Consider the following 14,598-nt stretch of genomic DNA (forward strand, 5'->3'; position numbering starts at 1 on the left):
AACCAAAATAAGTGTGATAAATTACAGCATAGGTTACCAGATGTTAATATTCTTCTCTTGTCCTTCACTTTAAGATCTAGATTTTTATTCACAGATTTACGGAGAAAATTATTTAAGGAGCACGAATTTATGATTCTGAAAGGCTATAGCTATTTCACTGTCAATAAATGCAAGGGATTAAAATTTGAATTTTAAAAAGATAAGGAACTGTTACTTTATATAGTAAACCTTTATTTTTTCATTTTTTTGCTAGAGCAGCCTTAATGTATTTTTAAAATCTGTTTTATAAAATTGTATATGAACTTTCAGGCATATATTTATGAAAAGGAAACGCTTTCATAATGAATATTTTAATTTCCTTTAGTAGTTTCTGAACATAATTCTCCATATAAAACTTGAGTATAAAGGTAATCTAGAGCAAAAATTATTAAAGATTTCATGAGCTATTTAGAGCTGTCTTATGTCCATATTGCTACTGGCATGTTTTAAAATTTAATTTGATTCTGATAACTTAAAATGGTCAGGTGTGCTTTGTTGATTTACATTTATTTTTTTCTTTTTGATATAGGTATTATTTTAAACTTAACCCTGATCCATGTAAACCTTTGGCATTTATTCTTATTCCAACTATGGCAATTCTTGGAAATACTTACACTGTTTCAATAAAATCAAGGTACAGTAGTTTAATCTTTCTTTTTTCTCATCTATTCTTGGTCTTTATCATCCCTTTTTTTTATGACTGAAGCATGCTCTTTATTCCTGATTACTTTTGAGTATTCCTAAAGGTAAAGCTATAATAGTAATTATGTTTTATATTCAAATATAATTTATATGAAAGGTATTATACTTATTTTCTTAATTGTGGGTTTCACTTATTAGGATATAATAATGTTTTTTTTCTTTAAAAAGTTAACCCTTAAAAGATAGGATTTTCTTCCAAAAAATATAGAGGAGTGGAAGTGGATAGGAATATAGGTAAAGTAAGATTGGCCATGACTTGATAATTTTTGAAGCTGGGTGATGGGTACATGAAGTTTATTATACTTATGTATATGTTTAAAATTCTCTGTAATAAAACTTTTCATTGACTGATTATTTGCTTTCAGGGCCCTTTTAGTTGATTTTTGCAGATACTTGCAGATAATCTAGGATCAGGCCAACCTAGTGTTTATATCTTGGCTCTACTATTTAATAGTTCTATATTCTTAGGGAAGTTTCTTAACTCCTCTTTAGTTTCTTTCCTGATAATACAGATGCTTCTTGACTTACATGGGGTTTTGTCTTGATAAGCCAATCATAAACTGAAAATATCTTAAGTCTAAAATGCACTTAATACTACACTGTAGAGTATCAGTTGTTTACCCTTGTGATTGCGTGCCTGACTGGGAGCTGTAGCTCACTACTGCAGCCCAACATCACAAGAGAGTATCTTACCATATAACACTAGCTGGGAAAAGATCAAAGTTCAAAATTCGAATTATAATTTCTACTGAATGCATATTGCTTTTATACCGTCGTCAAGTCGAAAAATCATAAGTCTAACCATTATAAGTTGGGAACTATTTGTATTTTGCTTTTAAAAATATCTTATATGTTCCTCTTACAAATTAAGAATGGTTCCTTATTTATTTGGTTGAGGGCTTTTTTGCAATTATAAATAGACTTAGATATTTCCATAGCGAAGTCTTAGTAAACATTATTATTTTTGTTAGGATAGATTTCTAAAGGTATAATTGCTGAATAAAAGTCCAACTAGTATTTTTAGGTTAGTAAGTTTAAAAGACTGAACAAAACTAGTTATTTACTTTATAGAAAATTTATTTCTAGCCGAAATATGGCTTATGTTAATCATTTCAAAGGTCAACATATTCTATTTTCGCTCACAATGTAGTTTATATAATGTATATTTTTCTGTTTGTTTACAGTAAATTGTTGAAGACTACTTCACAGTTTCCACTTCCTCTGGCCGTTGGTGTGATTGCTTTTGGGTCTGCACACTTATACAGGGTTCCATGCTTTGTCTTCATTCCTCTCTTACTCCATGCATTATGCAACTTTATGTAAGGTTGGATTTAAGGGATGGTAAAGATGATTTTACGTCAGTAATAAGAGGGAATGCACAGATCTATCAATGTGGACACCAAGATCCTTTGGAGAAGACATCTATTTTTACAATATCGAAAATAGGAAATTAGTTTTGTAATGCTTGAAGAAAGTAGTTGAAGCATGGTTTTGTTTAGTGCTGTGGCATCTGTGTTAGTCATTTCTGAAAAATTAATAAAAAGATGTGGTGGACACTGTCTTTGAGGACGCCTCTGCATATCAGCTAATCTGCTTGATTGGCCATACTAGGGATCCTCTAAACACTCAGTAAACGAAAAGCATTTTTTGTAATTTCTCTTCCAGCATTCTGCTCATTTCATCAAACTTTCTTCTGAAAAGTGGATTACTTTATATTTGCTACAGTACATATATTGAGAAATGAGTCTTAAAAGATTGATGAAATTCACAACAGTTTAGTTTCTCAAAAATGAAGCAGCCATGAAGAGTCTTTGGCCAGTTTTTGGCAGCCACAGGAACAAAGTAGGTCTTTTGTTTTCTTCCATCTATGAAAATACACCTTTAATTCTAAGGAGACATGTTTTCTTGGTAACCAATGCAAGACCGACAGACAGATGGAAACCTAATCTAAACTCAAAACTTAGTGAAGTTTTCTTCTTACTTTTCAAATACAATTCTTAGTTTGTATTCTTGGTTAATATCAAGAGACTATTAAAGAGATATATTGTTAAATATAAAGAAAAGTCTCATAGATATTTACTTACTGGAATTGAAACAGTTCAGTTGTCTATATCATTTTATTTGTCAATTTAACCATTGAACCCATGGTTGCCAAAAGTGCCTCAGATCATGATGGATTGTTAAAATAACTAAATTCCAATAGTTCGAAAAAACTCTAGGTTTGCAATTTTTTACTACTGTGGAAAAAAAATTAGCATGATCAAATGTAGTACCACATTTGATGTATAAACAGTATACCTGAATAAATTGGAGGATTCAGCCACTAGGTTTAACAGTGGAATCTTAATTAGCCAAGGTGATTACTCTTTGACAGATAAGAGAATATTTTTATTTCATTTCAGCTTTCAGCTCACAAGAGTAGGAAATAGGTATTGGAGTTAGGTATCTATGCCTTAAGAAAGAATAAACTCAGGCTGAAGTATACCTAGCTGATAGAGCCCTTCCTTTAGATATGTATGCTATAAATACCTACAATCTCTCAAGTCCTTAAGTCCCAGTAATTCCAACATTGCACCCATGAACTTGTGTCCTCAGTACCCAGGGATGTCCTAGAGTACCAAGTTCATTTATCTGCCATTACATCTGGATTCCCTTACAGCCTCTCAGCTGTTAACTGCCTGCAGAGGGTCACCCCCACATTACTGCCTACGCACGGTTACCCCACTTCTCAGTTGTTCCTCAGTCCTTGCTCTTTGGCATCAGTTGAAAGAAGATCTTGCTGTCATCTCTTAGGGTTGTAAGTTTGTTTGATTTTATTGTTGTCTTTCCCAACTTCATGCTTATTGTTCAGAATTCATAATTTCACTTACTGAGACCATTAAGGGAAGTGATAACCTCATAGGAGACATGGCAGGCATACCAGGCTCTTGTTTGAGAGAAGTAGAAAAGGGATAAAATGCAAAATGCTTGTGGGTTCAGTACCTGGAAGGAAAGAGAATTTATTATACACTTGTCCCAGGGCATACCACATACATATTTAAATAAAGACACATCTGCCTATGTTTAGCTATATACATTCTCATAACTTTTATACACATAGGTAATTTTTACTTTTTCATGGATATGATTTTATTTCAAGTTACAGGTTAAATGTGTCATTTAACTATTCCTGAGTTTGAACTTAGGTCCGTATACAGAAAGAACTTTATAAAGTCCATTAATTTGGATCCTCTATGACAGTCATAATCATTGTTAATGTGATCTATAAATTTTATTTATACATATATAAATATATACCATACTTTTTTTTTTTTTTTTTAAATATTTGGACGGGGTCTTCATCAAGTCTTGATGTACTTTAAACCCAAATAACTACCCAAGATAAGAAGGTAGGGTCTGTCTGAAGGTTAGTGAAATTAATGTTTCTACTACTTGAGAAAAGGAAAGTCCTTTTGTCTTTAAATTTCACATTGTTTCGATCATGCTTACAGCCTATGTTATTAGCTGATAAAACACAGCTTTATTAGCAATGTTACTAAAAATGAAATTATTTTTTGGTAGTTAGGGATTATCTAATTCAACAAACTTCTGAGCTCTGAAGTTATAACATTTTTATTTAGAGCTTGTTGAGTTTTGAATAAATTTTGTGCTTATAAAAATAATCTGGGTCCTATTGTTGGTAACTGGATCAAATATAGACTGCATAAGAAAAATTCTGAGTATTTTCAGTGTTTCTTAAGCCACCTCTAGAATTACTACTCCTATAATTTAGAACTGATAATATAATAGAAATCATTAAAGCTCTTTTTTCTGGATCTTTTTCATGCCAGAAATTAAACAGATTCTGCTAAATTTTTTCTTGTTTGTCATCGGAATGAAAATATTTAAAATAATGGTCCTAAAAAATCCATTCATGCTTGTCATGTATTAATCAATTTAACTTTTTTCATGTTTTGGTCAGATAAATTTAGATATATGTAATGGAATACCTTTTCTTGAGTGAACTACACTATAATGTTTGCATGATTATACAGTAAGGAAAAAAACTAGTAGGTCTAAAAAATGATTGTTGTTATGGCTCATGCAAGTATATTTATATACATTTCCACCACACACACACACATAATTATATGAGGCACATTATCTGATTTACCAAATAGGGAGATAATTGGGAGCTAAATTTTATCCCAGTCTTTTTGAACAAAAGACAAAATCTCTAATGAACTTTTGTTTACACATATTACTCATGCATTCTTTCACAATAAGTTTTAATAGCCTGAAGAAATAGAAAAGTTGTGAGGCTACTCACATTCTTTGTTAATAAGGATGATAGGAAAGAAAAGTCAGGTCAGTAATCCAAATCTGAATATGTGTACTATAAATGCTCAAAAATTCACATTTTTTTGATAAATATATTATGAATACAGAAGATTGAATTTTGTATATTAATAACTTAGTTTTAAGAATAGAATAAAATCTAGAAATAGAATAGACTTATTTTATTAATAGTATGAATATAACAGTATACCTGAATTGATAACATGTCTTTCAAAAGTTAGATGATATTCAAAGCTGTAGCTAGATTACAGTGTGTATGGCTGAAAATTTTTAAATCAAGTACAGTACTTTGTAAAAGTGTTTGGCATGTTATGCTGCCAAAAATGACTGTTTGAAATACCAAGTAACCAGTTAATTTCTGATGACTTTGTATAGAACTTGATATATATATGAATGAGAATTATTCTGTACCGATTTGTACCTTGTAACTTTGAACACTTAGGAAAACTGTATCTGTTGATGTATTTTGATTAGTTAAGTGTAAATTCGTTTGCATATTGGAATCCTAATCTTAGTTCAGAAAGTCTAAAAGTAGCCATTTTTGTAAAGTTCATCTGCTATTTTTTTATGTTATCTTGGTTTTTAGTATTTATATAATAGGACTATTACTAGTAAAAGATTTATAAACAAAGCATAGAACTACAAATTGTTTGAAAGCCTAAATGATTGGCATTATTTTATATTTCATGTTGCACTTGTTTTGTTTCATATTAGACTTTTTACATCCCTTTTTTAGGAAAAAAATACTTTTGAACTTTTTTAGCATAATTCTCTACATTGGAAAATATAACTGTATTTATATGGTTAGCAAAACACATTTTGCCACCAAAGCTAAATGACACTGTAAAATACCTCCAGATATTTGTGCCAATGAACTTTTCTTAGCATATTGAGATTTAGAGCAAAAATAATGTTTTCAGTATTTTTCATCTAAAACATATTAAATATGTAAATCCTCAAAACTTATATTCTATACCCTAATTTTTCTTTGAAAGTATATAAACCTTGTAGCTTTGTTGTATTCTATTTCGTCTGATTTCTGTAATAGTGTCCTCTGATTTTATTAGGTAAAAGTTAGTTTACCAAATAATAATCTTTCAGTAAATAATTGAAGTAATCATTTGAAGTAATTTTGCTTTAGATTCATCCTGTGATGTAAAACTTTGAATTTTGTTGGTTTATTTTAGTACAAGTGTCTGTCATTTAGGTAATGAAAGTTTATAGAATTTGCAATTTGTTTTCTCTGTATTTCCATTTCATCCCTTTGTACAGTCACATGTTTCACAGGAGAAAATAATCCACTAGAACCTAATATAGTACAATGAAGTAAATATTTTAAAATGCATATCTTAAAGGAAAATATTACAGAACAATCAAGATGTTAATGCTAAAATGTTAATATCAATACAGTGTTATATTCTTGAAAGAAAGGTAGAAATATGATAGACTCAAAAACTATATGTTGCTCTGGTTAAAATTTTTCAGTTTCTCCCCTATAGAAATTCTTAAAGGGGATTTCAGTCCCTCATTATAATAATAATTTTTCCCATCATTTAATGTCACTCACTGTTTCTCTGCCTAATAATGTTGATGCAGTTTGCATAAGTAGCCTTGGAAGTAAAAAGGCAGCAAATATTAAAATGTTGAGCCTTGATTTAGTGACCATTTATCCAATTATCTAGTGAGGACTATGGATGATATCAGTAAAAAAGATGATGTACTAAACCTAAAAGTTAAGTGAACATTATATTTTGGTATGAGTTTATCTTTTATGTGGAATAATTTTATCCTAGGTAAGAGATGCCTGTATTTAACATAACCATGCTTTCTACATAATCAAATATATATTTGTTAGGATATTGGTAGAAATGACTTTCTCCTTCCTCCACAGTGGAGGAAGAAAAAGCTCCAATTTTTAGTGTATATGAATTAGGAAATTGTATATTTACATTTTTAAAAATATAAAAATGACAATTATTTTAAAGTTTAAAGTGATTGTATTACAGCTTCTTAAACTTATGACTAACTAAATGTAGCAATGTACCCATGAGAAACCAGACCAAAATATGAATTGAATGCATATTATCACTGTGACCTTGAACTTATAGTTGTTTGGGATAAAACAGACCGTGCCTTAAAATGATGAAGGAATGCCCTACAATGTTATAACTCTATATTTTACTACTGCTGGCCTTTTCAAATTCGCTCCAACTCCTTTTCTTTCAGATCGAAGTAAAAGTTCAAAATAAAAGTTGACCATTGTTTCCCTTACTATTTACAGAACTATTGCGCTAGAGGCCGCCCTTAATTTCTGGAGTTCTCATTTGAAATTAAAACTTGACTTATACTTTATAGATATAGAAATTTAAGTTTCTCTAAAGTTTCTGAGAAGGTGGTGGCACTTCTGAACTTGTTATGCAGAGAAAGCTTAATCTTAAGCGTAATTTTTTGTCTTTTTAATGAATACTGTATCAAAGACTTAAGTTCTTCCCTAAGATCTGTTTATTTTTTTCTCAGATTATTGAGGTTTGTATTTATATGTAAAATAAAGTTATAATTTTTTTTAATAATTAATATTAGATTTATGTATTATATTTTTAAATATTTTTCCCCTTTCTGTTTTTCTTCCTAATTATTTTTAAGGTATTGAGAGAACTGGCTCCAGTTTTGTTTTATTAATGGAAAGACTTGCATTTTTTAGTGTTTATCTAAAATAACAGATATAATTTTTATTAAAACAAATTATGCCATTCATAGGACATTCATGGTCTCTACTGAAAGATGCCTACAACTCTCAGAATTTGTTTATTTTTGTTTCAATTTTGAACATAAACGTAACACCTTTCTTCCCATTTCACATCCACTATTTCCCCAAAAAGACAAAAATATAGGTTTCTTTAAAAATGTGTAAAAAGAAAACATGTCTTTCTTTAAAACATGTGGACAAATTGAGATGGAAGTAGTTTGGGCAAGGGTATGTAATAAAATAAAATACATGGCCATCAACATACATCAGTTTTCGTATTATAGTTAAAAGTTTATAGAGGATAAATTGTGTTATGCTGAGATAGGCTCCGTAATCATTTATTTGCAAATTGATAATTTTGTTCTCATCCAGAAAATGCAGTGCATAGTAACAATACTTAAGTGCAAAGGAACTTGTCTTATATATACTGAAAAATGATTGTCACCTTGTAGATCTTTCCATTTAAACATGCATGATCTTTTCCAGTGTTTTGTACAATGTGTGGTGTACTAAATACACATGTGTAATTTTGTGTTTTTGGTATGGTATAGTTAACATTATTACATTTAACTGGTTGTAATTCACAAAATGTGCTATTGTACTCTGTAGGGTGTTGTGACTGTTTTTATCTGTGTTTCAACGTTACAGTGTAGGGTTTAATAGACAAATATTTGCCTTCAGTCTCTGCTCAGGTATTGATTGATGTGTAGCAATTTTTGGTGCTTTCTTTTTAATCTGTCATAATCTGGTGTTCTGAATGTTCAATAAATTTGGTGAACTAGAACATGTGGTGCAGAGATTGCTTACCAGTTCATGTACTCTCCATAATACCGTCTGGGGCAAAAACCTTTAAAAATTTTTTTTTACAGCATGTCAGACATTTCAGAAATTTGAATGCCTAAGTATGGAATATGATAAACATGATGCGTCACAGGTAAATATTGGAAACAAGGTAAATTCTAGTATTTTCCAACTCGATATTTTATAGCTTCCCATGTGCATTTGTATGGATATTTGTATGTAAATCATTCGTATGTAAATCATCTCATCCTTCAGTTCTATAAGATATGTTCATATAATACTGGCTCAACAAAAAGGACTCAGTCACCATGCTTTTTACCTTCAGTATTTGTGTCATTCTGATCAAGAAAGAACTATAGAAGGTTAAGAGATAAACTAGAATGATCTAAGTATTACAATCCAGTACAATATTCAACTGGAACTGCAAAGATTTAGTTAGAAGGTATTTGAGAAGGACACTTTCTTTTTGTTTCCTGGCTTGCAGAAAATAACAGCATTGTATATTTGTGGGCATTACAGAGATGGTTGCCCTAAAGTAGATGATACGGGATTGGAGTAGAAGGGGAGAAGGGAGTTGTTTTCTTTCTATTAAAGGTTTTGACCTACTGGAGAAAATTAAAAGGAATTTAATTAAGAAAAGAACTTGATGTACCTTTTTCAGAAAAACAACGTATGCCTCATAGTTGCATTTTAAATTAGGAATGTGTAGGTCAGAATATGTTTAAAGTGAACAAGCAAATGAACAAACGAATGGGATATCCTATCAGCTTCCTCCTACATGCTGCAGAATTCTCAGTCCTCTCAGAATATTCCCACACAGTATGTGTGATCAGCTATGATAAAGGCTTCATGTGTGAGGGCATTGGTATCAATCCATGTATAAAATATTAGTACATAATTTACTAGATTAAAAACAAATTATGTTTTCCTCCCATATCCCAATATGTTGCCTTGCACACCACTTAGAATGTAAGTACCTCCTTTGGAGAAATGTAGTTTAGAATATATTTTGTTACCCTTTGAATTTGTTTTTGATAGTTTTTTAATATCTGCGTATAATACTGAAAGCAAAAATGAGGTTTCTGAATCAGGAACAGAGTAATATTACTCAAAGCAATAACCACATCAGTTCCCCTTGCCCCTCTTCCCCTTTGAGGGCTGCGTGATGAGGAACAGCTGAACCCTGTATGTGCAAAAGTTTTTAGCGGGGTTTTTTTTGCACCACAGAACTCTGAAATTATGAGTCGGGGAGTTTATATAAACCATATGCTGCCTCCCTCTCCTTCTGAGAAAAGAGAAGCCTTTGCTCTCAAATGTTTTTGAGAAATAATCCATGTTTACATTCCAAATAATCCTTTGGAATGTAAACATGGCTCCAGGTTTCCTCTCTCCATAAAATCTAAACATGGCTCCACCAAACAGGCAAGAGGAAGAAGAGCGTTGAAGAGAAAATGGTTCCGGGAAATGGAGACAGCATGTCAATTTCCTTTGCTCAGGACGCCAAACACCTGCAGAAACATGAACATATTCATGAAGCATTTTTTCCCCGATAATCTTAATGGGATACTGAAATAATGCCTCACTCTCTCCTGGCATTACTGTTAGAAACATTTAGTGACCTACAGTTCTGGATTCTAAGGCTTAGCAAGTAATTGGATGTGGTAGACAAGCCTCTTTCTGTTTTAGATTAGACCTGGGCCCTTGCCTAACTTCCTTGGTGTGGAGGATATCATGAACTGAACAGAATTAACCTATCTCAATTTTCTTTATCCCAAAGATCTTAGGTACCATACTATAAGGGAGAGACTATATATGGGTTTTCCGAATCTCCATTTTGTTCTTCATCTTCTTGCAGTGTCTTACAGTTTTAAATTAACTAATAAGTTTGTTGTTCCAGTGAGACTATAATGCAATAAGATTTTGGGGTGCTAAAATGCAATCGACGAATCCTTAATCAAATATATTCTTTAATTCAACTGTGAAGGAAAAGAAACAAGTCAGGAAACTAAAAAGTACAAGGAATTTCAATAAAAACATTCTAGACCATTTTGTGGAGTTTGTACAGACTGTCTTGTCACCTACTTTATCCTTTTAGCAGACATTCATTGAGTACCTATTGTACCAGAATCCATGCAAGACACGTTCACATTTAGTTTCTCATTTCGTTCTCCATTAAAAACCCTTAGAGGAAGGATTATTATCCCCATATTACAAGAAAGGAAATGGTCTCAGAGAAATTAAGCAATTTGCTTATAGTAGATTATAGTAGACTTCAAAGCAGATTGTCTAAGAAATAGAATTCCTCCAGTGAAGACTTGTAATATGTAATGATCAGTATTCACTTTCTACTGTCAAAATCTTTTCTGACCAACTAGCTCTTCCTCTTGCTTTGGAAAAAAGAAAAAAAAATTCCCGATCTGTTCACAGCCTGCTTTGTTACTCTTTCTATACTTTCCCTTACAGATTTCATTTAGTTATGTGACTTCAGTGTGATATTTTTGGTGGATGATTCACCCAATCAGACAGTTATTCCCTCCATTTCATATCTAAGTATCTCCGAATCAATGGCAAATTTAGCCTCCCTGAGACTATCATCCGCAAACTATGGCTAGTGTTATTATTTTACAAGCCTGGGGTGAGGATTAAATGAGATAATGGACCAAATGCACCTGGCACATAGTAGGTCCTCAAGAAATGATAGGTGCTTTCTTCTTAACTTGCCAATCTCTAGTTTTCTCCAAACTAGATAAAATTAGTGTCTATTCACTATTGAAATTTAACCATAACAGTTTTTCCTCCCTGAGTAGCAACTCTTAGTTTTCAAATTTCTGTTAAATCCAGTTACACAAGTTGAAAATCCATTCATTTTGGTAATTTCTCCCTTGCCTAACTACATTGAATTAGTTACTAAGCGCTAAACAGTCTAGCACTTCAAGGTCACCCTTACATTGGTTCACCCCTTCCTGGCTCCCACGCTAGTGAGACCAATTTAGATCATCATTACTAGTACTCCAGACTTAAAGCAACTTTGTAACTGATTCTCTCTTGTCTCGCCCACTTTTCTTCTGCATATATCCCCATTGTTCTTTTTTAAACAACAAATTAGTATTGTTACTTTTTTCCAAAAAGTTTTTAATCTTCCTCTGTTCTGTAATATACAGTTCAAACTTCTTGACACGGCCAATCTACATTTCCAGTCTTCTACCATTTTCCAAAGACACTCATCTCCCCACACAAACTATTTCAGTTAGGATTAATTTGCAAGAAATGGAAACCTAACCAACATTTCCTTAAACAGTCAAAGCTTCAGGTAGAAAGTCCAGGGTAAGACTCCATGAAGTCTTCAAGAAGCAAAGCTCCTATCTCGTTCCCTGTCCATAATGTGTGACTCATAACACAGTAGTGGCTGCATGATATTTTCATTCCAGGGGGAAGGAACAAAAGGAGCTCTGCTTTTTATTTACAAGGAATTCTCTCTCTTCTCCCTTTCCACCCTCATGGACTTCCATCTACAGCCCATTTTCTAGAACACCACATGGCCATTAAGAAATGCAAGGAAGACTTCAGAAGCAAGTTTTCAAGTTGTGTGTGTGTGGCTACCCCAAACAACATCTAAGACAGGTATTCATCTGCTGGGACTGCTATGACAAAAGACCACAGACTGGGTGGCTTAACAGAAATTTATTTCTCACAGTTCAAGTGGCTGGGAAGTCCAAGATCAGTGTGCCAGCTGACTAGGGGTTAGGACTTCAAAATGTGAATTGTTGAGAGACACATTCAGTTCATAGCAGAAAGGAATAAAAGGAAGCAAAGAACAGTTTGTAACAAGCAAACTGGGCTACTGTGTTCTTCTTTGAGTATCCTCCTTTTGCTACTTCTCTGCTTTTGCTCAAGAACTTCCTCCCACATCTGTCAAAGTTTTCTCCATAGAAATCTACCAGTTGCCAGTCAGGAGTGAACTTTCCCTTCTAGTTCTTACTGTCATAGTTCCATACTCTATGGGAATCATCACATTAGATTTCATGTACTCTTTATGTGTAGTTCTTAATAATAGTGATATTTACTTAGCATCTACATGTTTGGTGCTGTGCTAGGTCATTTACCATGTCATTTCTAATTCTTACATTGCAAAGTAGGGTTAACTTTACAAATGAAATTGAGGTGCAGAGAGATTAAATAATATTTGACCAAGGGAATGGCAGAGACCGGTTTTGAAGATTGGTCTGAAACTCCACCACACCATGCTATTTCTCCAAGTAGATTGTCTACTTCTAGCAGGCAGGGATTGTTTCCCTTTCCATATAGTACCCCTTTTTATTCTCACACTTAGTGGCACTATTTATGTGTTGATAATTACTGAAGTTGAGTGATAAGTATATGGACTTGCATTATTCTGTTCCCTTTTGTATGTGTTGGGAGTTTTAAATAATAAAGACATTTTAATTATGGTCTGAATATATTTACTAAGTAGCTTAATACATTTAGAAAGACTTTCAGAAATCATTGAAAAAAGTTTTTCTTTTTTAGTTAACCCTAGTTATTTCCAAAGAATTATTACCTGTGGTTATCCATATGTATAAGATTACATATTATAATCCTCAAAGCAACCACTAGAATAATAATACAAGGAGGTACAGCTAAAATGCCAATGGAGAAATTAAAATAGAAATTTAAAAGTTTATAAAAGCCCAGACCATCAAAAAATTGATAAATTCGACTTCAACAGAAATACAAACTTCTGTTCTTTAAAAGATAGTGCTAAGGAAATGCAAGAAAATTCACAGGTGGGAGAAGCCAAACACATGTCTGATAAATAACTTGTATCCAAAATATATAAAGAACTCTCAAAACTCAACAATAAGAAAACAATTTATCTTTAACAAAGGTGCCAAAACATTCCAATGGGGAAAGAAGAGTATTTTCAATATATAGTGCCGGAATAAGTGAACACTCATGTGGGAGAAAAAAATACACCTAGACCATTCCTCACAGCATGCACAAAAATTAATTTGGAAAAAAATTAATTTGAGATGAATCATTAAATGTAAAAACTAAAGCTTCTAGAAGAATATATATGGAAGACTGCTGTGTGACAAGATGGTAGGCAAAGATGCTTAGAATAAAGAAAGCAATAATTAAAAATTTGGTAAATTATACTTCAACAGAAAGACTTCTCATCAAAACATAATTAAAATATACAGGCAAACCACAGAGAAACATTTTGACAAAGGATTTGTTTTCAGAGTACATAAAATACTTCTACAACTCAATCCTAACACCTCAAATAACCCAAATTTTAAAAAATTATTATGGTGACATTGGTTAACGGAATCCAGTAAGTTTCAAATGTACAATTTAACAGTTAGTCATATATATATTGCATTGTATGTTTACTGCCCATAGTTAGATTTATCACAACATATTTGACCCTTTTTACGTCATCTACGCCCCACCCACCCCACCCCCACCCTCTGGTAACCACTAGTCTATTGTCAATGTCCATAAGTCTCTGTCATGTTTGTTGCTTTTAGATTTATATCCCACATTTAAGTGATATCATGTGGTTTTCAACTTAGATTTTTATCTGGCTTATTTCGCTTAGCATGATTATCCCAAGAGCCATCCATGTTGTCACAAATGGCATTATTTCATCTCTTCGTATGACTAATATTCCATTGTATAAATGTACCACATCTTCTTTATCCAATCATCTATTGTAGGACACTTCAGTTGCTTCCATGTACTGGCCACCGTGAATAATGCTGCTATGAACATCAGTGTGCAAATATCTTTTTGGATATATGTTTTCAAGTCTTTGGGGTAAATATCCAGTAGAGGGATTGCTGGATCATATTCAAATAACCCAATTTTTAAAAGTGGATTTTTTTTTTTTAGGCGAGGCAGCCCTTGATTGACCTCACAGATTGCAAGGACCTTGTCTGCTTACAAACCCTTATTTTTTTTACTTTTTA

General features: G+C 32.4%; 1 protein-coding gene across 2 annotated transcripts in view; it reads left to right on the top strand.

Annotated features, from left to right (window-relative positions):
* The window catches only part of PGAP1 (post-GPI attachment to proteins 1), a 55,209-nt gene extending 52,907 nt beyond the window's left edge, over window positions 1-2,302 (top strand). For both annotated transcript variants that reach the window (XM_023535980.1, XM_023535981.1), the window contains 2 exons: window positions 569-673; window positions 1,926-2,302. In XM_023535980.1, coding sequence (XP_023391748.1) covers window positions 569-673; window positions 1,926-2,064 — 244 coding nt within the window. In that variant the 3' untranslated portion in view covers window positions 2,065-2,302. The remainder of the gene's footprint in view (window positions 1-568; window positions 674-1,925) is intronic.
* The last annotated feature ends 12,296 nt before the right edge of the window (window positions 2,303-14,598 follow it).

The sequence above is a fragment of the Pteropus vampyrus genome, unplaced genomic scaffold, assembly GCF_000151845.1.
Source record: "Pteropus vampyrus isolate Shadow unplaced genomic scaffold, Pvam_2.0 Scaffold146, whole genome shotgun sequence".
Lineage (NCBI taxonomy): Eukaryota > Metazoa > Chordata > Mammalia > Chiroptera > Pteropodidae > Pteropus > Pteropus vampyrus.